General features: G+C 43.8%; 1 protein-coding gene across 1 annotated transcript in view; it reads left to right on the top strand.

Annotated features, from left to right (window-relative positions):
- Positions 1-20,941, top strand: part of LOC146755084 (uncharacterized) — a 33,988-nt gene extending 13,047 nt beyond the window's left edge. Inside the window, exons 11-12 of the mRNA XM_085526368.1 lie at positions 20,040-20,155; positions 20,881-20,941. Of these exons, the coding sequence (XP_085382494.1) occupies positions 20,040-20,155; positions 20,881-20,941 (177 nt within the window). The remainder of the gene's footprint in view (positions 1-20,039; positions 20,156-20,880) is intronic.
- The last annotated feature ends 4,451 nt before the right edge of the window (positions 20,942-25,392 follow it).

Here is a 25,392-nt window from a genome sequence, read left to right as displayed (position 1 = left end):
TTGCTGCCATTTGACCATGAGCAGGTACATGATAGCCTTCAGCTTAAGTACGGTGTCATTGCTTGAATGTCTGTATTCTCTCCAGGGAAAAGATAGCAATGGAGTTCTTTAATGACTTGTACTGGGCTTGCACCTTGCCAGCTGGACCTTACTTATGTAAATAACATCTCTAGTGTAGAAGAGGAAGGGCAAATTCCCTAAGATTAAGCTGGAAGTTAATCGAACACTTGAATCAAATGCTCCTGTTCCTGCCCAGTTCTGACACAGCAGAGTTGAGATGAAGAAAATCGTGTCAGTTCTACCACCATTCTCTATTTAAAAAAAGTGTAGTTGTCTGTGCCCTTGAGAAAAAATGACTTGTAAAGTATCAGGCTCAGTTTAACATGGAGAACTTTTTTTGTGATCATAGATTGGAAATAATTTTAAATGTAACAAGTTCTAGGAAAGAAGGGTAAAACTCTGCTGTAACTGAAATAGACTCCTTCTGTTACAAGTGTTCTTACAGCAGGAAAATCGAATGCTTACATATCCTTTTCCAGATGCTTTATAGCTTTTTAATCTCATGGCTACCTTAACACTTGCACTTAAAATTCTTCTGTGCTATCAGGAGCATTTGGAAACTGTCCTCGACTCTTCTGGAGTGTCCGCAGAAAATGGCAAAACTAGTCGGTTCCCAAAACCGGAGCTGGAAATCCCACTGACACCTCTGCAACCTGATAAGACGGAGATAAAGCAGCACGGCAGCATGATACCTTTAGGAGTGAAAATGCCTAAGGCAAAAAAGAAAAGAAGTGATGACATGGATGAGGTATGACCTAGACCCAACAGAAAACAAAATATCTGATGCCTTTTTACCATTCTCATTTAAGCATTAAAAAAATGCTATTTCTACCTCAGTAAAGTAGTTGAAGAATTTAATCAATGAACTGCTTTAATGAACAAAACTAATAGCCAAGCTCAGTGATAATGGTTTAAGAGAAGGGAATTTCTCTTAACTCCATTGTGTATTTTCTTTGAAACCTGTAGACATAAATCAGCTTTTTAGACATCATGAGATGTCTAATACTGATATCTTAATGTCATGTTTTTATAATTGAATGCTTATTTATTATTTGATTTACAGTGGAATAGTTACCACTAGCAAATACTTCCCTACTATTGGCAAAAGTGTTTAAAGTGTTCACTTTTGTGACATCAGTTGTTCTTTCCAAAAGAATCATGGCTGAAACTTGTCTTATTTTCCCAGGATTTTGTGAAAAGTGAGAACACGAAAAATACAAAATCTGTCATGGCTTTTAATTCACCCTCTGCAAGTGACGAGAAAATGGTTGGTTTTTGTTCTAGTTTTGAAGCTAGCTTGGGACTTCCTGTAATTGTGTGGTCACACGAAAGAAGCAGTGTCTTATCCTTATGTGTATACCTGAATGGGAATCTTACATGCTTATGAGCTCTTCCTATTAAATTCCATAAGCTAACCAAAGGGCAAGTCAGTCTGTCCCCAGAGCGTGTAATGGCTGTACTGTGTAATGATTTGGAGGGAAGGATATTGCACACTGAATAGTTGGGAAGAGAAGCTTTAGTGTATTATTGTGTGCTTTTGTAAGTGAAGCCCTTGTATTAAACTAAGGTTCATATCATTAATATGCATGGCAGTTATTAAAAACAGATGTTCACATGTGATAGCAGTATCCTTGGCATGGTCAGAGTATGAGTAGTAGATTTTTCCCATCTGTTGTCTTCTGTTTTGTATGTTTGTTTATTTTATGTAATTAGAACAGCTTATGTAAGAAACAACTCCACAGCTTGGGAGCTACTTTTAAAGAAACTACTGCCTTATTAAGAAACTTTAAGAAACGTATGCCTTGAAATAGCTGAGATTTTGACAACTCCCTAAAGGGTATAAAATTGTCTACATTACTTGCCGTTGAGGTATCATCAGCATAATGAACAGAGGTGTCAGTAGTAAAACTCAAAATGTCAACTTAAAATAATGTTGAACTAAAATGAAGTTTAAACAATGCTCTTGTTTCACATGTTCACATCTCTGTTGAACAGAAATCCGGAAAAGACTACTTCCTGAGAAAGCGAGTACATGCTTCAAGACTGACTAAAAAGAAGGATGAAACACTGCAAAAAGTTGGAGATTTTATTCAAAGCTCTCCTTCTATTATACACTCTAAAGGTTGGTGTAGAATAAGTTTTATTCCATGTTTTCTAGACATTGTAGAATGGCTTGTTTCTGCTGTAGGCTATTAATATATGTGTTCTTAGAGAACTTGTCTGCCATGTTAAGTTGTCCTTTGATTTATGAAGTAAATGCATTTATTCGTCTCTTCAGAGATTCATTATTACATTTGTGAAAACCTACAAGTATACAGAGAAAGTTGGTTCTGTCTTGTGCTTCTGTCAGCACGAAAGTTAGGCCTGTTGTTTAACTCCTGCTGAAGTTTCTGACTTCCAGCGACTTCTGAGCCGTGATTGTCTTTCATACTCCATTTTAATGCGAGCTTTAAGCTGCCGTACCTGAAGCTATAAACTGTTTCAGCTATAGAAGCAATAAAGAGCCTCGATGAACAAATACAATTTCTGAGTATTTTCACTTAAATTTTATGTGTCATTTATAAACCAAGTTTGTTACGAAGCTTTTTTTGCATTCATTGATTTAAAGACTCACAAATCCAGTAAGTTGATTGGTTTATGTATCAAAACAAATTTCTTCTAGCCAAGAAGCTGATGTCAGCAGTAAGTTCTCCTAAATCAAACGAACCTGAAAGTCTCGAAGAAGGAGAGACCAAGCCAAAACGATGCAAAAGGAAGTTGTATTCCACTGTCGTTTCTGGCCCTCTAGATATACCTGCTTCTTCGGTAAGTGATTATACTGTAGTCTTGGCTTAAAATAAACTACTAAGGAGTCCAGACAGACTGGAGGTTTCATGTATTTGCAGGGGGAGGTTGAAAGTACTGAGGTATTTCTTTATTCTACCAAGTCATTCTTGTTGGTCTTCCTGCTGTTCTGTTTTATTTTGTCCTCAAAGATCTCTGTGTTTGGCTGGCTTACAGTTTACTAAGTAGGTGATGTAGCAATCACGGAGATGTCTTCTAATTTGGAATCATAGATAATTTCAGTGTGTTGGAGTGGGATTATTCTACTACACGCTTTTCTAGAGCACAACTTAGACAGCTTTTTAGGTATGCTTAAACTATGATCTCCTGTCTAAGCCAACTTGCAAAGGATCTGATGTGCCAGTTTCATGACTCTGTCAGCAGCTATTGTGCTAAGAACATTCTTGCTCGGTTGGAACTGCATCTTTTAATTATATTAGAGTCCTTTTTCTGTTCAGCATAGTGATCATTTGCCCATACTGTAATATCCCTCTGAATTTTTTGATGATTTGACGAATGATAGGGGCAGAAACCAAAATGTTATTTTTTTTTTGTTAGAGGATGAAGAAGATGAGACAATTTCTTTTCTCACTGTAGTTCTGAGAACATGGAACTGAACCGAGAACTGAAATTCTGGGCAAGTCATTGCTACAGGGATTGAGGCTAAAAATGTTTTCTGAACGCTTCATGTTTCACAAAACAAGTATTATAATACTCTTTTGAAAACAAGTATTTCAAAATGAAAGCTGCCTTCAGGCTATCCTCAGATGTGTGTGCTTTTTTAAGATAAACAGGATTTTGTACATTCTCCATATTTGTTCCTTGTGATTAAGCTGCATTAAAATGATCTCGGTATCCCATAGTTTTCTGAATAAAATACAATAAGGAAATGCCATTCTGAAATCCATTTAGGGGAATAAATATGTTTGCGTGGGTCAAGAAGAGCTTGTCAGTCTTGTGCGAAAAGATGAGTAACTTTTGAAATGTTTTCTTCAGGAATCTGAGGAACAAAAGAAGGAAAGTGATCATCTGATCATCAAGCGACGGCTGAGATCCAGAACAGCTAAAAAACCTTGAAAAAGAGTGTTTGTTCCCCTTTCTCAGGACATACTTTTATTGTATTATTAAAACTGGTTGTTAATAAACAGTAACAGTTACTCCGTTGTGTTCTTAAATTTGTATATAGGTGTTTGTTGCAGAATGGCGGGATAAAAGCAGACGACCACATCTGTCATTGACATATGATCAGCGAATCTCATTTATTCCTTGGCTGCGTGTACCTTTATAATACGGATAATTAGCTCATACATATTGCAAAAGTGCAGCTCATCATTGGTTCCCAATTACACACTATCCCCGAGTATCTTAACAGCTTGTTGTTATCAACTGAAAGCTACTCCCTTGCTGAGTTCCCAGAACCATGGCTAGTTTCTCACCATCCCAGGGCGTCCTGTTGTTCTTGCTGTCCTTGCAGGTGTTATGGCTGCTTGCTTAGCTGCACCATGTTAACAACCCTTCTCAGCTAACTAGCTGTAAAAAACACTCTCTACATTTCCCCCGTTTTCTTTTAGGCTGAAAAAGGGTTTGATTTAACGACCGATCAATCATATTTAACAAGCAGTTCAGTTCATTTGTTCAATCAGTTCTCATGTAGTTTTATCCTGCTTCGTAGCTGCTGTTCTGTGAACTTCTCATCTGGATCCATGACGGACGCTCCATAGAATTCTTCTTACAATACTGCCAATAGAATAGCAACACTACTTAAATTAATAACATAACTATTATAACTCAATCAAGGCCTCGACTGACAATACTCTAAAAGTGAAAAAAGAGACAAGTCAAATACAACATAACAACATTACTGTTAAACCCACTAAAAAGAACAAACATGTTTGTACTGCAACCTAAGTTTCTGTAACCTGAAAATAAATCCATGAGGGTCCCATTGTGTTAATCTGTAACTGATCAGGAAAAGTCTTCAATTTTCATATACTCTGATATATTGATTTTAATGACCCCTAAAATTTGTGCAATAAATGCTTTTAAGATGCTCATAACCATGCTCTACCGACTGAGTTATCCGGGCTAATAATTGATTAATGATCGTGCAATTTTATGAAGTAGCATGTCAAATAGAACCAATTTTAGAGGACAAACGTACTAGAGTATCACTAGGGGCATTATTACTTATTGACCCTTGAGAAACAGCAAGCCATGTTGGTGGTGGATGCGACAGGTAGTGCCAGCAGGCCGTTCCCTGCTTCAAGGTGCACATTTCCTCTCTCACCCATGACAGATTCTCTCCTGCATTCAGGGTCTGAAGGATTTCTTCTAGTTGTACACCACATCCACATGGCCAGTGCGTGATATAGAGCCCAAGTGGAACACCTGCTTGGAAAACAGAATAAACTATCAAATTTAGTTCTATTAGTGTGCACTTTCCTCTAAAATGATGCATGGTTATATTTCAAAAATCCCAATTAGTTGGATGTAAGAGAGGTATCTATTCTATGATATAGGGTCATCTCTTTGTCTGGGATTCCTTTCCAGGTTTTGTCTTTGCAAATTAAGAAAAGCTAACTAATAGGCTAATAACATCATAACCAAACAGTACTAAAACATTAAAAGAGCTATTCCTGTAGATTCTAGTATTGATTAGATCAAATCCTGTTTAATATACATCTGATCTATTACTAAAATAGAAGAAGCACACAACATCATAGCTAATGCCTTAAACTCTAATTCTTGAGACTGCATTGGTAAAACAGAAAATCACACACTATGTCAAACTATTACTAATATTATCTATAACACAGCAAGTTACAAAGCAATATCACTAAGTAAGAAACACAAAATTACAATTACTATGAAGGCTGGATGCTATTTTCTGCCTTCAGATGAGACCGAAGATATCATGCTGGATCCCACATAGGGCCAGTCCCTGTGGAAATAGGAGCATATTCACGACCCCAAGTTGTCAGTGGTAGGGGACAGCCCCAAAGTCCTGTGGCCATATTCCAAACATTAACCATAGGCTGTTCCTTGAGCACTGGGGAAGCCTCAAAATGACGATCCACATAAGCTGTATCTCTATGAACACGATTCAAAAACTTCAGCACAAACAAAACAAGCAAAACCTTACATAATATTTTCAAAAAATTCAGCACAAGCAAAACAAGCAAAACCTTGCATAATATTTCTTGTAGCGTGTCTCCCATATTCCCCCTTTTTTGTTTAATAATAATAAGAATGGATTTCAATGTTTGATAAATGTGATCAGTGATAGCTTGTCCAGTGGGAGAATGAGCAATGGCTGTAGTATGTTTAACACACCCTTCTTGGAGGAAAGTTCGAGTGGCCTTAGAGGTATATGCAGGCCCATTATCTGTTTTTGTAGTATGTGGGATTCCCATAGCAGCATAAGCAGATAACCAGTGTTTACGGGTGTCATGACTGCGTTCACCTGTATGTGCTGTGGTAAATACGTAAGAAAAATTAGTATCTATTGTTACATGTGCATATTTTAGACAGCCAAATTCAGGAACGTGAGTGACATCTGTCTGACACAGTTGAAGAGGTGCTGTGCCACATGGATTTGTCCCAATTTGAGGCAAAAAGATATCAGTCAAATTATGTAGCTGGTATTCAGTCATAAACATGGTGTATTGCATAAGAGAGAGGATCATTCTTAACACAATTTTCCAGTCGTGAAGGGTCATAGCATAACTGTCACTGTTTGCAACCAAAAGATTGTATGTAAAGGCTGACTGAACTCCGTATGTTCTCGCTGACTCCCTTAGCTCCTTCACTGCCTCATAAGGCAGGGATTCCCAACGGGGTCCTGATTCGGCTGATAAAACATAGGAAAGGCTTGCAACATGTCAGCATCACCCCTTAATATTGTTTCTTTTCTGCACTGCTCTAAGACATCACAGTACGCTGTAGGGAAATTTGTCGTTCCTGCTCCCTTCAAAGTATCATCATGAGGAAATGCGCCCGATTCTCTTTCTGGATCTTCTGGGACCGGGGTCACAACGATCCCCTGGTTTCGGTCCGTCCGTGTCTTTAACCACGTTATACACGGGCTGCACAGACGCAGCCGTGCACGACGAGGGGGGGGCGGCACGGCGAGGCGCAGAGAACGACGTGGGCGGAGCAGAGGGCGGGGGCGCGACGAGCGACGTAGGCGGACTGAAGGGCGGGGGGGCCGTAGAGGCCGACAACGCGGCGAGCGACGTGAGGGGGGTGGCAGGCGGCCTCTGGCTGGGAACGGCTGGTTGTGTCGGAGCGCGGCCGCTGTTCTTTCTCCCGCTGGGCTGGAGGTTTCCCGACCGGTGACGGCAGGTGACGGTGTTGTGGTTGTCCGAGCGGCAGTTCTGGCACCACACACCGACAGCTTGGCAATTCCGTCGCAAATGTCCCTTAACGCCGCACCGTAAACATTTAACAGAGGTGCTTGGGCCTGCACTGGTTACCGCAGACGCTTGTAAGGGTGCAAGAGCTGCTAACACTTGATTCTGAGAAGCCTCAGCCTGTGCCTTTAATCCTGCCCCTAGCTCTTTAATAGCCTCAACTATGAAAGCCTGAGCCCCTGTGGGAACGCTTGATAATCTGTGTAACGCCTCCTCTATTGTCCAGTTACTCCTCAAAGTACTTAGAATGCCACGAGCTGTAGCATTACAATTCTGAAGTGCACAATGTTTTAGCATTATTTCCCTCATGTACTCTGGTACTCCAGCCTTCTCTATGGCTCCGGCTACCTTATCTAGAGGCGCTCCAAAATCCTCATTTCTTCCCTGCTGGGAAGAAACTTGTTTAGCAGTATCTTCACCCTGTTCATCAATATACCATGAGAAAAGACCTTTCATCTCATCTCATTTGATGTCTGTATGTTGCAGAACGGTGGGAGAAAAGCAGACGACCACAGCTGTCATTGACATATGATCAGCTAATCTCGTTTATTCCTTGGCTGCGTGTACCTTTATAATACGGATAATTACCTCATACATATTGCAAAAGTGGAGCTCATCATTGGTTCCCAATTACATACTATCCCCGAGTATCTTAACAGCTTGTTGTTATCAACTGAAAGCTACTCCCTTGCTGAGTTTCCAGAACCATGGCTAGTTTCTCACCATCACAGGGCATCCTGATGTTCTCACTGTCCTTGCAGGTGTTATGGCTGCTTGATTAACCGCACCGTGTTTACGACCCTTCTCAGCTAACTAGCTGTAAAAAACACTCTGTACAGGACCCCACAGATTACCTTCAGAATTCAACAGTTAGTTCTGTTTCCTTTCTGAGTGCATAACAACCTGAGCAAATGAATTGAATGACGTGGCTTGTTAGTCTGGTACAAACTCTGCTGTACACTGAAACTTGGTCCATTTGTAAGCAGGACTTTGTCCATCTCTGCAGGACAGCAGAAAACCCTTTGTGCTAATCATGATGCCAAGAAGCAGAATGCAGCAAATGGCAGATGATCCAACTGCTTCAGGTGTTCATTTCCTTAAAACTGAGAATAGTTTTGGACTGAGAGCTTGTAAGCAGAACAGAGCTCTTAAAGCTGTCAGAGATTATTTCTGCACTGTTCAATTCTATCTGCATAACATACACAGGATCTCAGAACTGCGTTGCTTGAACTGGTGGAACTTGTTGAAGTGAACTGGGATGAGCAAGTTTTAGTACTTAGAGTGCTATAAAAAATGGATAATCTCATGAGTATTAAGGTACAGGATTGCTATTTCTGCACTGAATTTGTTTTTATTTTACATGGCTGTGATCTGAAAGTTGCTTGAAACGCAGGCACCTAAGCACTGTTGTGTAACTGAATTTCACACATGATAGGTCCTGAAATATCCTGGAATCAAAAACTCTGACTTGTTTTAAGTCTGCTGCTTGAGTATAATCAGGGTCATAGTGTCTGTGTGCAGTGTTTCTTTCCCTGTAATGCTCCACATCATTTCATTTTGGGAATATTGAAGGAAATGGACTATGTGCCATAACTGTTGTTAGAACAAAGTATGTCTGGTGTGATCTTATGCATAGGTTCTGTAACTGCTCTTCACAGCTCAGGTGTTTGACCTTCTTTTTGGTGAAGTGATGAAATACTGCTGGTTTCTATTTGTGCTTCTAGGCACCTTGAAGCTCTTAGGAAGAGAACAATTGTCTCCAGTTCTTTTCAATGATATCAGTAACAGCTCAAGTGCTGCTGCCCACTAGGTAGACCCAAAGAAGCAGATTACAGTGAAACAACACACAAGCTGGACTTGCATGAGGATCACTTTCAAGACAGTGGCTCTGTTGCATGAAGCCTATTTACTTCTTCGTGACGCCACTCTATTACCAAGTATCAACAGCCTCTTTCATGATTCAACTTGCAAACGTTTGACACTAACCCTTGTGTTTCTATGCCTTCCTAGGTGATTCGAGCCCTTGTCAACCCCAAAGATCCAAACCAAGTAGTTATGTGCAGTGTGTTTCCATCAATGGAGAGTTCTTCTTAAGCACAAATCGCTGCAATTCGGATGACAGCCTTCCACATGGTAACAGTGATGGACACAAGGGGCTCATCCACGTTCATGCTCTCATATCTCCTGGCTCTGCTGAAGATGCTGACCTGAGCCTGCCAGACACAGCAGTCACCTGCCTGGATTGTGACCCAGCGCCTTTGCAGTGCTGCCCATCCCAAGCACAGCCCGAGTGCCCCAGCAGCAGCACCACCATGCAGGAGCAGGTCAGCATCAGTGAGGTGAAGCTGAGCATCTTAGATGGGGACTTGGAGTCAGGCTGCCAGTCCCAGGCACCAGGCAGCAGCACAAGCTCTGAGCCACTCTCATCTTGACAAGAGGGGTCCCATCTTCACCCTTGACCTCTCAAGCCCTCCTGTCTTTTATTGAATAAAGTCACTCTCATGCTCAATCATCGCCTTGACTGCATTCCGAGTCTTCATTCACAGGGATTGCGATGAATGCAACAAACAGCAAGGCAGCTCAGCTTGCAATGCTATGGCTGTGGGGTTCATGCAGCCGGAGCTCTGGGTTCCCATTTTGCCTGGCTTTGGGATGTCTGCAGCAAGATCTCTACCATTTTGTATGGGAGCAAATAATCTCTAGCATCCAGGTTGCTGCTCATGATAATCCCAGTCTTCCTGGCTGTCGCTTTGTGATACTTTTCAAAGCCTTTTGATACTCTTTGATGCCTTGGCTGCTCCCTAACACCTCTGTCCTCCTGCCATGTTGACTCATGTCTCCCACTTTTAAGCTGGCTTTGCAGATCATCTCCAGCCCTGTCATCATCACGCTGCAGCAGGAGGTGCTCACCTGGCCCAATGTCTGGCAGTACTGCTTGTTCTGCAGATGAGCAGCTGCCTCCTCATCTCTTCAGCTACAGTAGTTTTTCTCAGGGCAGTTAGATGCAGTCGTGCTCCTCTGGATTTGGTGTGTTAAATCCATGCTGCATGGCAGCAGTCAGTGCAATACAAAGGCGTTCTGTGTGCCATAGCATTTCTCCAGGGGCTGCCAAAGGTAGAAGCACAACACAGCACCATCCTTCTGACAGTAATGTCTGTGAGTGTTAGACATGTGAGCACTACATCATCCCCAGCGTGTCAGTGCTTTTCCACACCAACCTGACTCTCACACTCTGCACTGAATGTAACTCTGCTCTTGTGGAGACAAATGCTTTCTGTCACATCCTCCATCCCTGCAACCATTTGCCGGTAGGCAGCTCTTGCAGAAGAATCAAGCAGCAGAACCTTTTGCTCACCCTACAGCATGCAAATGCTATGAAAGCAGAAATAACCTGGCATGCTCTGGGTCTGCAAGGCTGCACAGATGGGAGAGGTAGATTGTGGTTTTGCAGTGGAAGTTTCCAGTATTTTCAGTACATAGTGTAGGCCCTAACTGAATGTATAACCCTCTTGTAAAACAGCTGTATAAGTAGTTTTTCCACCAAGAAAGTTGCTGAACAGAGTTAAGTTCAGACTGGGGGCATTCTGACATGGGGAGAGTTGAGACAAGCACAAGATAAATACACAGGGTGGGTAGAGCCCAGCACAGGACAGAATGAATGTACTGACTGTTGGAAACATTGCCCTTCTCTCTCCACAGAAAGGTACAAGGCAAACCTAAAAACAAGAGGTTGGTAATTGACCTTATATGGAAATGAATCCTAGCAACAGTCTGGAGGAGTCTGTGAGCCTGAGGTGCTCAACCAATGAGATCCATGAGAGCATCACCTGCATTGGGTTTAGGGCATAGAACAGAATTGATTTCACTGACTGGTGTGCAATTTCTCCCTTGCCAATAGGGGATGTGCGCGCAGTATTGCAGTAATGAATAAGCACTGCTGCTATCGCTGCCAGCTTTGCCTAACTAGAAATCTTTGAGAGTTTCTCACACAAGGGGAGAGGGTAAGAAAGTAAAGAGGCACAGAAAACTAAGGGAAACTGCTCTTCATTATCTTATCTATAAAAATTGATACGATGCTGTTGTGCATTTTTTTTTTAATTTTTATTTTTCATTTTTTGCCAATGTCAGTTAGATTGTTTTAAAATATCCACACACCAAAATCTGACTACCAAGCAAATTTAATGAAAATGAAATGGAGGTGAGTTAGCGGGAAGCACAAGGCCATATTACATTAGGCTCTAGCAAATTTACAGGCAGTCACTGCCTGAAGAGGTAGATCTGAGTTGCACATTATATGATTTCCACAAAGATTAATGAAATCTGAAGCTTTCAATATATTTTTTTATGCTTTTTTCATTTCATTTTTTAAACACCTGACCCAGACCCCAACCCTCACAGGAGCTGTAAAGATAACAGCATTAACCTGCAATGTAACTCTAATCCTAACCCTTACCCTGATTCTAAAATCGTCCCTAACTCCAAATGTAACAACAAAAATGATGCTACAAGTTTGTAGCAAAAGGAACCTTAACCCTGATCATAATCCTAAAAACAATCATTAAGGTAACAATAATCTTTACCTTAAAAGTAATATTAATCAGAGCCCACATGATGCCTGCATCCAATCAGAAGCATGCTTTGCATTATTTAAGAGTTGTATTTTTTCCAATGAACTCTCTCTATTATCACGTTTATAAAGTAACAGAGTCTGTTCTTTTTCTCCTGACACTATGCCTTACTCCTGACATCCCCTGAAAATGACCCAGATAGGGCACCATCAAAGTAATGCTAATAGTAATGTCAATCCTAAGGGTATCTCTAGCCTCAGTGTTAATGGGACGCTAACAACAATCCCAACAGCCTTAAACATTCTGGTGGTGTGAAAGAGGTGCTGCCTTGCACATGCTGGGCAGTCCCATTGCCTGTTAAATGCAGGCGGCAGCGTAGAAACATGATGCCCGTGGTCAGAATGCCCTGTGGCAGATCCTGGCACCGGAGAACTGACTGGAGAACCATGAGAGAACTGACAACAAATCACTCGACATCAGAACCGACCCAGTGGTTATTTACAAGCCTTGGGTGACCCAGACAGGATCTCAGAGTGGTGAATGTAGGTACAGAAGTTGTTACTACTCTGTTTTCTTCTAAAAGCTGCTCAGCTGCTTTGCGTTTCAGACCATCCCTGGCTTCACTGTGTGCATCTGTCCAATTGATACCAGGTGTTTTTTCATCTCAGAAGTTGGGGGGGGGGGGGGGGGGGGGGGAGGGGAAATGGACATCAATTCAAATACTCATTTATTTATTGACAGAGATTCACGTTTGCTACGTTTGGAGAAGTTTTTATTTGTTTGCTGTGGTTTGGTTTTTTCTTTTTTTCTTTTTTTTCCCCCCTTCCCTCCTCTTCCATCTTTGTGTTCTTCCCCTATAATCAAAAGAGAACGGATCCCCAGGGTCTGTCCCGCAGACGTTCTTTCCGTGGTCTCTGCTGCCACCTGCTGGACAATACACGGAACTGCCACTGTTGGGCGTTTGGTGCCGCAGGAAGCACAACGCAGATCTGAGTTCTGACCGGTCTACGCAGCAAATCCGCCAATCTTTATTGTGATAAGCCCTCCACATGGCATTGCGCACGCACTCGAACACGCAACAGGCACAGATTTCTCCTAACTCCTTGAGGAGCAGGCAAGCAGAACAACTGAGCGCACCACTGCTTGTGATTGGGCCACCCCCATCATAGAGATGTGTGTTAGATCTTTTACCCACCCCTGGACTGGCCGAGTTGTTTTAACGATAACCTCTCAAATCTGAGTTACTGGTTCTACCACCTGTAGTGTAGAATAGGTAGCCAATAAATGCTTTTCAGTTGTGATGTATCTTTATTCTGCTCCATGCCAAACCTGTGACCAAAACCTCATAGGGGTTCACAAAGAACTCTGGCTCTGCCAGAGCCCCCATCCAGACCCTTCTTGAGTTACATTCACATCTAGTTTGGCTGAAAAGGTTGGACTGATAATACTCAGTGCTTGGGCCTGTTTAACAGAAATTTATTTCCTGATTATGCTGTCCATCGATCTTTTTAAACTGAACTCCTGCTCTAATCTGGTCTTTAAACATTTGCTGTCTCAAGACCCTAATGGGTCCAGACTGGATTACCTTAGGGGCTGGACGCCTAAGTCATGGCAGCAGATGGTTCTCTGACCTTTTCACCACCATTCAGAGCCTGCATCTGGCCGTAGGCACTCTTGTCTCCCCATCAGTTGGGCAGCCTCTTGTATTACAGCATCTGAGGGCCACTGGGGGGTTCAGTATGGATAACATAGACCCATACTGATGTAAAGGTGATGGCTGTAGGATGAGATCCCTCGTTCCTGATGAAAAATTTATTGACTGGGCTCTCAAAATCATCTTCATAGATTGCCTCTTTCATGCCTAATTCTCTAATATAATTTTGTTAGTCCTCCATAGAGGACCACAGGCTCATATTTAATGGTATGTCATTCTTATTTGGCCATGTTATATGACACACAGCCATAAATCATTCTCTGATCAAATGGCTATCCTCATTATGTTGGACAGAGCATACAGTCTTTGCCTGAGGGCAGGGTGAGTAGTAATGGATGTCAGTTTTGAAATTTCCAGTCCGTTCACCACAGCGCTTTCTGCCTCCATGTCCCATAACCAGAGCAGCTATGCTGGCATGCTCTCTTGCTTTCTGTCTAAACCACTGTACTATATCCATCAGTTCAGCTGCTGTATTATGGGCAGCAGGGTTTGGGGGGTTGGACACTGGTCAGGGCACTCCCACCAGCCTATCCTGCATTTTTTTTTAATTTTTTTTTTCATTTTTGGGTTACAATCAGTCAGATCTCAAATAGATCTAGTCCAAATGGAACCTCAAAATCCGACCTTTTAGTGCCTTCATTTACAGAGTCCATTTTATACAGATTCCCTTGTACAGGGTCCCCATGGTCTTCCAGAGAGATGTTACTGATCTTCCATAGGAGAATGATTGAATTAGGTTTTTTCCCCATCAAAGCTGCCACCTGTCTTTCCAGTTTTTCAACACTGTCATTCAATAGCTGATTTGCATCAGCCTGAGCCTCTTCAGTTATGTTCAGACAGTTCAAGGCCATCAGCAGTGGCCATGCCACCATGAACGCAGCTAACTGTCATTCTCAAGTTGTAAGTATGTCTTTGCTAAGACCATGGAAATACTCAGTCAGGTGGGCCATGGACTCATGGACCCTCCCTCCGTCCCACACAGGGCCCCATTTCTCAGTGACAGAAGCAGTGCTGCATTTTGAGGATCATAGGAATCTCAGGACATGCCCTGACAAAAGGTCATTCAAAGCAGTAGTCTTTCCCCATCCAAACCGCCCCATGATATTCACAGAATCACAGAATTGTAGGGGTTGGAAGGGACCTCCAGAGACCATTGAGTCCAGTCCCCCTGCCAAAGCAGGTTCCCTACACCATGTTGCACAGCTCGGCATCCAGGCAGGTCTTGAATATCTCCAGAGAAGGAGATTCAACAACCACCCTGGGCAGCCTGTTCCAGTGCTCTGTCACTCTCACCATAAAGAAGTTATTGCACACATTAGTGCAGAACTTCCTATGGTCCAGTTTCTGTCTGTTTCCCCTTGTCCCGTCTCCACACACAGCTGAAAAGAGTCTGGCCTCACCACTTTGCTCCCCACACCTCAAATATTTATAGACCTGGATCAGGTCCCCTCTCAGCCTTCTTTTCTCAAGGCTAAACAGACCCAGTTCACTTAGTCTCTCCTCATAGGGGAGATGCTCCAGGCCATTCACCATCTTTGTGGCCCTCCACTGGACTCTTTCTAAGAGATCCCTGTCTTTTTTGTACTGGGGAGCCCAGAACTGGACACAATATTCCATATGAGGCCTCACCAGGGCAGAGTAGAGGGGGAGGATCACCTCCTTCGACCTGCTGGACACACTCTTTTTAATGCACCCCAGGATGCCATTGGCTTTTTTGGCTACAAGGGCACACTGCTGCCTCATGGTCAATCTGTCGTCCACCAGGACGCCCAGGTCCCTCTCAGCAGAGCTCCTCTCCAGCAGCTCTTCCCCCAGCCTGTACTGGTGCATGCAGTTATTTCTACCCAGGTGCAAGACTCTACACTTGCTTTTGTTAAACCTCATCCGGTTTCTTACTGCCCAGCTCTCCAGCCTGTCCAGGTCTCGCTGAATGGCAGCACAGCCTTCAGGTGTGTCAGCCAATCCTCCCAACTTCGTGTCATCAGCAAACTTGCTGACGGTGGTCACTATCCCCTCATCAAGGTCATTGATGAAGATGTTGAACAAGACCGGACCCAGCACAGACCCCTGGTGGACGCCGCTACTTACAGCCCTCCAGCCAGACACTGCACCGCCAACAACAACCCTCTGCACTCTGCCAGTCAGCCAATTCTCGACCCACTTCACTGTCCACTCACCTATCCCATACTTCCTCAACTTTGGTATAAGTATGTCATGGGAGACTGTATCAGTTATAGAGGTTATAGAGTTCAATTCCTGTAGTCAATTTGGCGGCCCAGGTGGGACCAGCTCTGTTCGCTGCAGGACCAGCTGAAAGGGAGACACTTTTGGCGCACCCTGAGATTTCTCTGAAGGACTCCCTTCCTCACCTGATCACTGCAGGGACAGACAAGGACCACCCATAGGTGGACCAGGTATGTGTATGGTAAGTGGAGCCCATATGTCTTGAGGAGACATCCTACACAGTTTACAGCCATACGTGCTGCTCCCAGGGAGGTGAGCTCATGGCTTTGGTTGCCAGCTGGGGTAGGAAGACTCCTTGGGTGAGTTCCTATGAAAGGGAACTGTATGTCATATGAATGGAAACAAGAACAAATACTCTCTCCCAGGTGGTTGGCAATAGGAGGGACCTAGGTTGGTCTCTCCTACAGGTATGGGATATAGGGGATAGCCTGTCAGATGGTAGCCTGGGTTCTCCAAGGTGTAATCATGGGGTTTATAGGTTGTATGTTCAATATTATCATCTGCTTTAAGTGTTTGGTACCATGTGTCAAGCCGACTCTGGGAAAAACATTAACGTTTCCAACTGGTCGACCAGAGTATGAGTGTTATTAAGATTCCAGCTAGAAAACGTTGTCAGCATTGTGTAGTATGAATAAACCATGTTTTTTGATCTAAATGTCAGAGTGAGTGTGGTGTGAGTGAGACACAGAACAGCTGCAGGGTGAGTGCCGAGTCCCGATCCATGTTTCCTTCCTCCTGTGAGGAAAATGGCCAGACACAGACAAAGTGAAAGACTGTGTTGTCTGTCCACTCATATGTACTTCCTGCTTGTATGTAAGAAGACAGGAGTTTGTACTCTGTAGATTAATAAGATTGTCCTGAGGAGAGGTGTACATTCCACCCGACCAATGAGTGTCAACCCATTTATGTAATACTATGTACTGCTTGCGAGGAAGTGTGTGAGGGAGGTGGTTCATTCAGTGCTGGTTCTGTGGCACAGTGTTTATAACTGAAGAATACAGACTGTATAAAGGGAGTTTATGTGAACTGAAGAACCGTACTGTTTGACAAACTGTTTTGATGGTATAAGAAAGTGTAATTGTTAATTATACATGAAAGTGTACTTGAGGGAATGTGGAAGTGTATCTGAGCATAGAAACAGAGGAAGCATTTACAGAGGAAAAAGGGTTAAAGTGAGTTTACCTGCACTGACATGAGAGCAACACCCTGCCGGACCGCTGCCTTGTGAGCTGAGCAGAGAAGAGTGGAGACACAGTCCCCGTGTATCAGGTAGTGTTATTCTGCTTACCAAATGAATGAGTTCACTACAGAAGAGGCAAATCTTCCCCTCTGCTCCATCTGTGGCATACTCTGGAGTTCAAGGCATTGCAAAGCTATGGCACATCTACTTTCTTCCAATGATGACACCTTAGTGTGCTCTGGGCTCTCATTTCAATTGCATCTAAAGAAGTCTAGGGTCATGCCAGCTGACAGGAAGCTGGCAAATGTTGTCTCATTGTAAGGAAGAGCAAGAAAGATGACATGGGCAATTATGGACCTGTCAGTCCAGAGCCTGGTAAAATTATGGAGAAAATGATGGTGGGAGTTATGGAAAAACAGCTGAAGGACAATTCTGTCATTGGTCGCAGCCAACACAAGTTTGTGAGGCGAAGGTCCTGTTTAATTTAAGCTCATTCTGTGACACAATTATCCGTTTAGTTGACCAAGAGAAGCCAGTTGATGTAATCCTTGAGGATTTCAGTGGAGATTTTGACACTGTTTCTCATAACAACCTTCTGGACAGAATGTTCTGCATATGGCTAGACAGAAACACAATGTGGTGGGTGAGCAGTTGGCCAGTAGGTCAGTCCCAAAGGATTATAGTCAGTGGGTTCCATCAGGCTGGTAGATGGTCACTGTCGGGGTCCCCAGGGTTCCATTTGGGGGCCACTTTCCTTTCATGTTTATGCAGATGACTGGATTGCAAGAGTAGAAGAAGTTCTGAGCAAGTTTGCTGATGAGACCAGATGAGGAGGTGCTGTTGCCTCCACTGAGGGTGGAGAGGACTTGCAGAGAGATGTGGACAAGTCAGAGAAGTGGGTACCAGTTGGTACTAAGCACCAAGTGCATAAAGTATAACAAGAACAAGTGCCTGATTGTGCACCTGGGTAGGGGCAATGCTGGACATACACACTGACTGGATATGGGACACTGGAGAGGAGTCTGACTGGAAAGGATTGGGGTGCTGGTCAGCATCACACTGAATGTGAGTCAGCAGTGTGCCAAGGCAGCCAGGAAAGACAACGGTCCCCTGGAGTGCATGAAGCAACTTATTGCCAGCTGGGTGAGGGAAAGGATCGTCCCTCTCTGCTCTGCATTGCTACTGCCTCACTAGCAGCACTAGGTGCACTTCTGGGCACCGCAGAACATAAAGGACTTCAAACTCTGGGAGAATGTGCAAAGGAGGGCACTGGAACTGAGAGATATGAAGTTCAGAGTTTCACAGGGATTGACTGCTTGTTCACACTGGGCCCTTCTCACATCCCTTCTCACATCCTGCAATGAAACATAGGTCTCATATGGGACATGAACCTCACAGCGTCCTTGCACCACATGTAGAGCCTGGGATCTTCTGTCCCCATGTCTTTCATTTAACATCATACAAAACTCCAACCCATTGCCCCAGGAAATGCCAGGAGCCAACATGAGATACAAGATCTCTCTACCACTGGTCTTGCAATCAGGGCTTGACCTGTCTGCTTCGTAAGGCAAAGGAGAGGTTTCTTAGCATGCCAGTGCCTTTGCCTGCCTGTAGTCATGGCTTCCAGTTATCTTCTCTAACAAGTCCCTTGGGAAGCTTGCTTGGTAATGTTCCTCAGTGGGCCCATTAATACTCCAAGAAACTTCACTGTTACTTCTGACTTTGTCTTGTTGAGCACTTTGTGCAAACTTCTCTCTGCACTGGAGGTTGATCGACTCAGCATCAAATGCGCCCTGGGGCCCATTATAACCTAAAGAATCTCCTGTGCCTTATGCCATCTTGTTATCTTCTTCAGGTTATCAGAACTTGTTCAGCAAAAAGGAGGGATATCTGGAGAGAGCTTAAAGAGAAAGAATCCATTATAAATTTATTGTCTCTTTATTTATAGCTGGGTTTAAAGCAGCACTGTGCAACTGATACCAATCCAGGATGTCCCAATGAGTTCTGTACTGTTACTGTGTTGACAAAGGTCCTTCTCAACCTCCCTACCCAATTTCTGCTCACAATGGACCTATGGGACTTACATCACTTTTCTTCACATCACTCTTCTCCTCTGCATTCATCCGCTCAGTGTTAAAACTGCTTTGCACCAACTTCCACTGGCTTTCCTCAGAGAACCAGCTACACATGGAAAAGGAAAGATTTCTCTTTTTTATCTGGCCAGCAAATGGAAGGAAAGGTGATGCAATTGAATGAACAGTAAAACACAGTGATCAACTGCATGCCATGTTCAAGCTGCATCTATTGAAGTTTGTCTTTCATATGGAATACTTTTAAAAGAAATGATTTTTACTGAGGTAGGATAGGATAGATTGAATCACAGTGAAGGAGTTGACAACAGAGGCCATCAGACTCTGGGAGATGGAGCAAATTCCAGTAATCTCCCTGGGATAGATAAGCCACGTAGCTGAGAGGTATCAACTTAAAACTGATCAGGACTTCTGAGTATTTCACACATTGAGAATGCTTAACACATTCTCATTGATTTATATCTTTGTCTTCAACTCTTTTTTTTCACTTTTACAGACATTAATTAACATCTTTTAGACATTGTGCTTTTTAAAAAAAGAAAAATAAAAACAATAAGAAAAAGAAAAAAGAAGAAAAAGAAAAAGAAAAAGAAAAAGAAAAAGAAAAAGAAAAAGAAAAAGAAACAGAAAAAAAAAAGAAAAAGAAAAAGAAAAAGAAGAAGAAAAAGAAAAAGAAAGGGAAAAATAGAAAGAGAAAGAGAGAAAGAAAGAGAAAAAGAAAAGATAGGAAGGGATAGATAGAATTATGGTCAAGGATTTGACAACACAGTCAATCAGACTTTGGAGAGACAGAGCAAATTCAAGTAATCTCCTTGAAAGTCAGAAATCAGACAGATAATTGGGAGGTATCTGACTGAACAAGGATGGGGAAATATGGCAGGCAGTGGGAGGAGCGTGAGTCCAAATGGTCTGCTGAAAACATGCCCTTAACCACGGCCATTTATTCAGGACAGCTCCAGACACCTGAAAAATGAGGGACATCAAATAGGCAGCAGGGAAGAGCAGCAGTGGACGCTGGGCTTTAGTCGCAGGGCAACGGCAATGGCACCACTGTCTGTGTCTCTGTACCTGAAGGCATTTGAAATATAGGGAAAAAAAAAAAAAAAAAGAAGAAGACACAAAATCCCCACAAATTCTCATATTTACAACTAAAAATGGATCAAGACTCATGAGAATTTCTCATGATGGGTTAAAGCATTTTCATTGAATTCTTTGTCTTCAATTCTTTGTTTCAGTTTTATTGACATGTATGTTCATCTTTTAATCTTACAGCCTCAAAACAAACAAACAAACAAATAAATAAATAAAATTAGATCCATTTGTCTTTTGCACGTGGCCTGATGCCCCTCTCACCTTCACAATTCCCACTAGACCTTCATTGCCAGAGAGTATGAGATCCAGCAGAGCACCTCTCCTCTTTGGTTCCTCCACTGCTTGGTCAAGAAGCTGCCATCTGTGCTCTCCACAGATCTGCTGGACGGCACATGCCCTGCTGTGCTGTCTCTGCAGCACATACTGGAGTGAAAAAGGCTCCCAAAGGGGACAATGGCCTGACAACATGAGTACTTCCATGTGTTTGCAGAGGGCACTTTCTACTTGCTCTCCCTGATCAGGAAGACAGGAACAGACACTGTTGATCTCCTCCATTGGCCATTTCCATTAGCTCTGGCCTGGCTGCTCTGCCACCCCCAGGCAGAGCTCAGTGCACTCTCTTTTCCTTGTCTTCTCACCAATCCATCCTTAAGAATGTATACCCCAGTGCTACCCCTGTATGCCCCTTGTGCTACAGTGCAGTTGTAGAAGCCATTCAACTGTACCACTGTGGTCCCAACAAGAGCTCAGGCATGTAAATCTACAAAGATTTCTAGCTCCTCAAGTTCTGTTGTTCTCATTAGTGCAAAAATATAGAAGTAAACATACTCATTGGAAAGCATCACTGGACAGAGCCTGACTGGATAGCTCATCTATGGTATTACTGTGAAGAAGGTGGCACACAGACATTAGCTCCATTGTGGATCTTGGAGTTGACACAGCAGCACAGACACACCATGGGCATGGCTTTCCTGAAGGCCCTGTTACAGTTGCATGTGAGTGTGTGGGAGAGCCCAGAGACACTAGGCTGCTTCTGAAGCCATTCACTTGAGAGCCCACCGAAAACTGAGGTTATGTCTGTTGAAGAATAAAGACGTATATTATCTTTGTGTTGCCTTGAGCTCCAGAATATGCCGCAGATGGAGAACAGAGAAAGATCTGGCTCTTCTTTTGTGAGCTCATCCATTTAGTCAGCTGTGTAACTCTGCATTCTCAGTGGAGTTGGAGACAAAGGCACCATGAAGTGCCCTAAACGCTGGGGTCTGTTGTCATTCAGGATGGTCGATAATACCTCTGTTCCCTCTCTGCCCCGCAGCTGATGTTCAGGAAAGAGGTTTCTGTCCCAGGGATTTCCCACACATTTTATAAGCACTGGCACACATCAGGAGCAGCCCAGGCACCTTGGTCATCACCCAGTGTCTGTGTGTGAGCAACTGCCTCCCTGCTGAAGGACCGAGGACTCAGAGCAGGAGCTCACATGCAGGCAACTCCTTGTGCACTTCTGAACTGCATCAGAGGAATCCCAATGATACTGTGTGTCTATGGGGAGCTGAATCCCATTTCAGCCCCAGGGTTTCCCATTAGGGATGAGACTCCTGAACTGCCTCAACTAAATCACTGCCCTGCACAGGGGAAGTCCACCTCTCTCTGTCCTTGCCTGTATGCCTATTTTGTTTCATCACAGGATCTCAGGTATCAGGTCTGAAATCAGTCACTGACCACAGTACATTTGGTGATTAATTCATCAGATTTCAAAGTACAATCATGATGCTGTTGTTTTTCAGGATCTGTTGGCCAAGAGGACACAGGGACATCTCAGGGGAGATGAGTGAGAAGGATAAAACATGACATCCTCTGCTGCTGAGCTTGGCCAGGCTCCTGGGACACAGTGAGCTCATAAAGGTGGGCAGTGCTACAGAGAGAAAGTTGTGCTCAGGAGCAGCTCTTGTGCACAGCACAGCCTGCAGCTGACAGAAGGAGAGGAGAGAAAGGGGAGAGAGTTTCCAGGATGTGTACAGTGTGAGCAGGCTGTGGGCACATGAAAAGGTAAGTCTCACTGCAGACCATGCAGCTTCCTTTCATAGAGGGTTAACCAAATCAGGGACATCCCATGGCAGATTTGGCTGCAGGCACTGCATGTTTCTGTACTGTGGAAAAACCCTTCTGCTACAGCTGTGGGCTTCTGTGCTGCAGTATGAAAGCACAGCCCTGAGGGCTGCGTGTCCCAGCACGGCTGCAGGCTGTGCAGCCAGGGCTGCAGGCGGGTGCCCAGGGCTGTCCTGCAGAGCAGGGTCCCTGCTGTGCCCCAGGGGCTGTGTGCCGGGTATGGGACTCTGCCGCCTGCCAGGCTCAGCACTCAGCCTGCCCGGGGAGCTGCCCAGGGCGCTGCGGGGAGACGTGTGGGGGGAAGGAGCTCCCCAGCAGGGCCTGTACTGCCACAGCTGATGCCTGGGGCAGGGGATCATAGCCCCACTGCACAACTGAATGTTTGTGAAGGCCCTTTGCAAGAGGAGAGCCAAGGAAGGGTTTTTTAATATCTTGTTCTGAGGGAAGGCAGAAAGGACTGGAGGTGGAAATCTTATAGAGGCTTATAGAGGTAAAATTTAAAACACAGCTATGTTACCCCCAAATATTTCTTCAATCAATTGCTTGTTTTGTGAACAACCACACAGGTTGTGCTTTCAGCCTCTCGTTTCTAAAAGGAAAGAATCAGTTTAAGTTTTTGCTGTTTTCTGCAGACTCTAATATTGCACTTATACTGCAAACAGGAATATTTGACTAAAACATATTGAAGTGCAAAGAGGCTGGAGTTGGGGGCACTAAGAACAGTTGGAGTGAAGATATGAGACATGTAAACAGCTCCAAAGAGGAAAATATTCAGAAGCTCAGGATATGATTATGAAATGAGAACATATTAAGAGCTCCTTAATCTTCTATTTCTTTAGGGATTGTGAAGCTCATGAATATAAATTCAAGTTATGGAGTTAAATGAAAATTATCCAAAGGTAAATGAAAACATTTCAGAGTACAGCGGGAGGAGTGTGTCTGAGAATGATCTGGACTTGTCATTATCTTCTGCACTCTGAACAGGACTCCAAACCCAGGAACAGCAGATGCCCAACAGCAGCTCCATCAGTGAGTTCCTCCTGCTGCCGCTGGGAGACACGTGGCAGCTGCAGCTCCTGCACTTCTGGCTCTTCCTGGGCATCTACCTGGCTGCCCTCCTGGGCAACGGCCTCATCAGCACAGCCGTAGCCTGCGACCGCCGCCTGCACACCCCCATGTACTTCTTCCTCCTCAACCTGGCCCTCCTCGACCTGGGCTGCATCTCCACCACTCTCCCCAAAGCCATTGCCAATGCCCTCTGGGACACCAGGGCCATCTCCTACACAGGATGCGCTGCACAGCTCTTTTTCTTTCTCTCCTTCATCTCAGCAGAGTATTCCCTTCTCACCAGCATGTCCTATGACCGCTACGTTGCCATCTGCAAGCCCCTGCACTACGGGACCTTGATGGACAGCAGAGCTTGTGCCGCCATGGCAGCAGCTGCCTGGGGCACTGGGGTTCTCTATTCCCTGCTGCACACTGCCATTACGTTTTCACTGCCTCTCTGCCAAGGCAATGTTGTCAACCAGTTTTTCTGTGAAATCCCACAGATCCTCAAACTCTCCTGCTCAGCCTCCTACCTCAGGGAAATTGTGTTTCTCATTTTTAGTGGTAGTTTAGCCTTTGGGTGCTTTGTTTTCATAGAGGTGTCTTATGTGCAGCTCTTCATGGCTGTGCTGAGGATGCCCTCTGAGCAGGGACGGCACAAAGCCTTCTCCACGTGCCTCTCTCACCTGCCTGTGGTCTCCCTGTTTCTCAGCACTGCCTTTTTTGCCTACCTGAAGCCCCCCTCCATTTCCTCCCCACTCCTGGATCTGACAGTGGCAGTTCTGTATGCAGTGGTTCCTCCAACACTGAACCCTATTATCTACAGCATGAGGAACAGGGAGATCAAGCACGATCTAAGGAAGGTGTTGCAATGCACATTATTCCAGCTACAATAAAGTGCACATTTTCCTCGCAAGATTCCCAGTGATGGTTCTTTATATTTTACGAATCTTTGATTGTTTAATTGTGTGTGATATAGCAACCTGCAAAAAAAAAGAAAAAAAAAAAAGAAAAAAAAAAAAAGTGATTGAACTTATAAATAAAAATTTATTTCACTTCTTTCCTACCTACTTTCCATTTTCTCACTCCGAGAGCTCATGTAAACATGGAAAAATATACCCTGAATAAGTTAAGAGATAAATAAAAAGCTTTCAAAATAGAATTTTCCTTATCTCTTCTCTCTTCCTACTTTGAATGGGTCTGGGGGAGGTACAGCCACAGACAGCAGCACAACGTGCTCTTTTCATTCCTGCTCTATTTATCCTATCTATTTATCCTGGATTCCCGCTGTGTCTGTTCCTGGCTCCTTGATCATGGAGAGCAAGTGGAAGGTGCCCTCTGCAGACAGATGGAAGTCTCATGTTGTCAGGCCATTGTCACCTTTGGGAGCCTTTTGCACTGCAGTATCTGCTGTAGGGACAGCACAGCAGGGCATGTGCCATCCAGCAGATCCGTGGAGAGCACAGATGGCAGCTTCTTGACCAAGCCATGGAGGAACCAAAGAGAAGAAGTTCTCTGCTGGATCTCATACTCTCTGGCAATGAAGGTCTGGTGAGAACTGTGAAGGTCAAAGGGGCATCAGGCCAAGCAGAAGACACAAAAGGATCTCTTTATTTATATCTTTATATATTTATTTATTTTGAGGCTTTATTATGAAGCTTAAATGATGTACATTTATGTCAATAAAATTGAGACAAAGAATTGAAGACAAAGATCGAAATCAATGAAAATGTGTTAACCCTTTTCAATATGAGAAATTCTCATGAGTCTTGTTCCATTTTAAGTTGTGAATATGAATCTTTTTTTTTTTTCTTTTTTCTCTCTCTTTTTTTTTTTTTATTTTTTTTTATTTTTTGAAACTACGATGTTTTCCAGAAATGAGTTTTCAGGAAACAGATGCCTTCAGGTTCAGGGACACACACAGTGGTGCCAGTGCCAATGCCCTGTGACTAAATCCCGGCGCCCGCAGCTGCTCTTCCCTGCTGCCTATTTGATGTCCCTCATCCTCCAGGTGTCTCCAGCTCTCCTAAATAAATGGCCGTGGTTAAAGGCTTGT

This window comes from Coturnix japonica, chromosome 36, assembly GCF_054131305.1.
Source record: "Coturnix japonica strain WE chromosome 36, WE-NBRP24, whole genome shotgun sequence".
Lineage (NCBI taxonomy): Eukaryota > Metazoa > Chordata > Aves > Galliformes > Phasianidae > Coturnix > Coturnix japonica.
The sequence above is the reverse complement of the archived record's forward strand: the minus strand, read 5'-3'. Positions and strand labels throughout refer to the sequence as shown.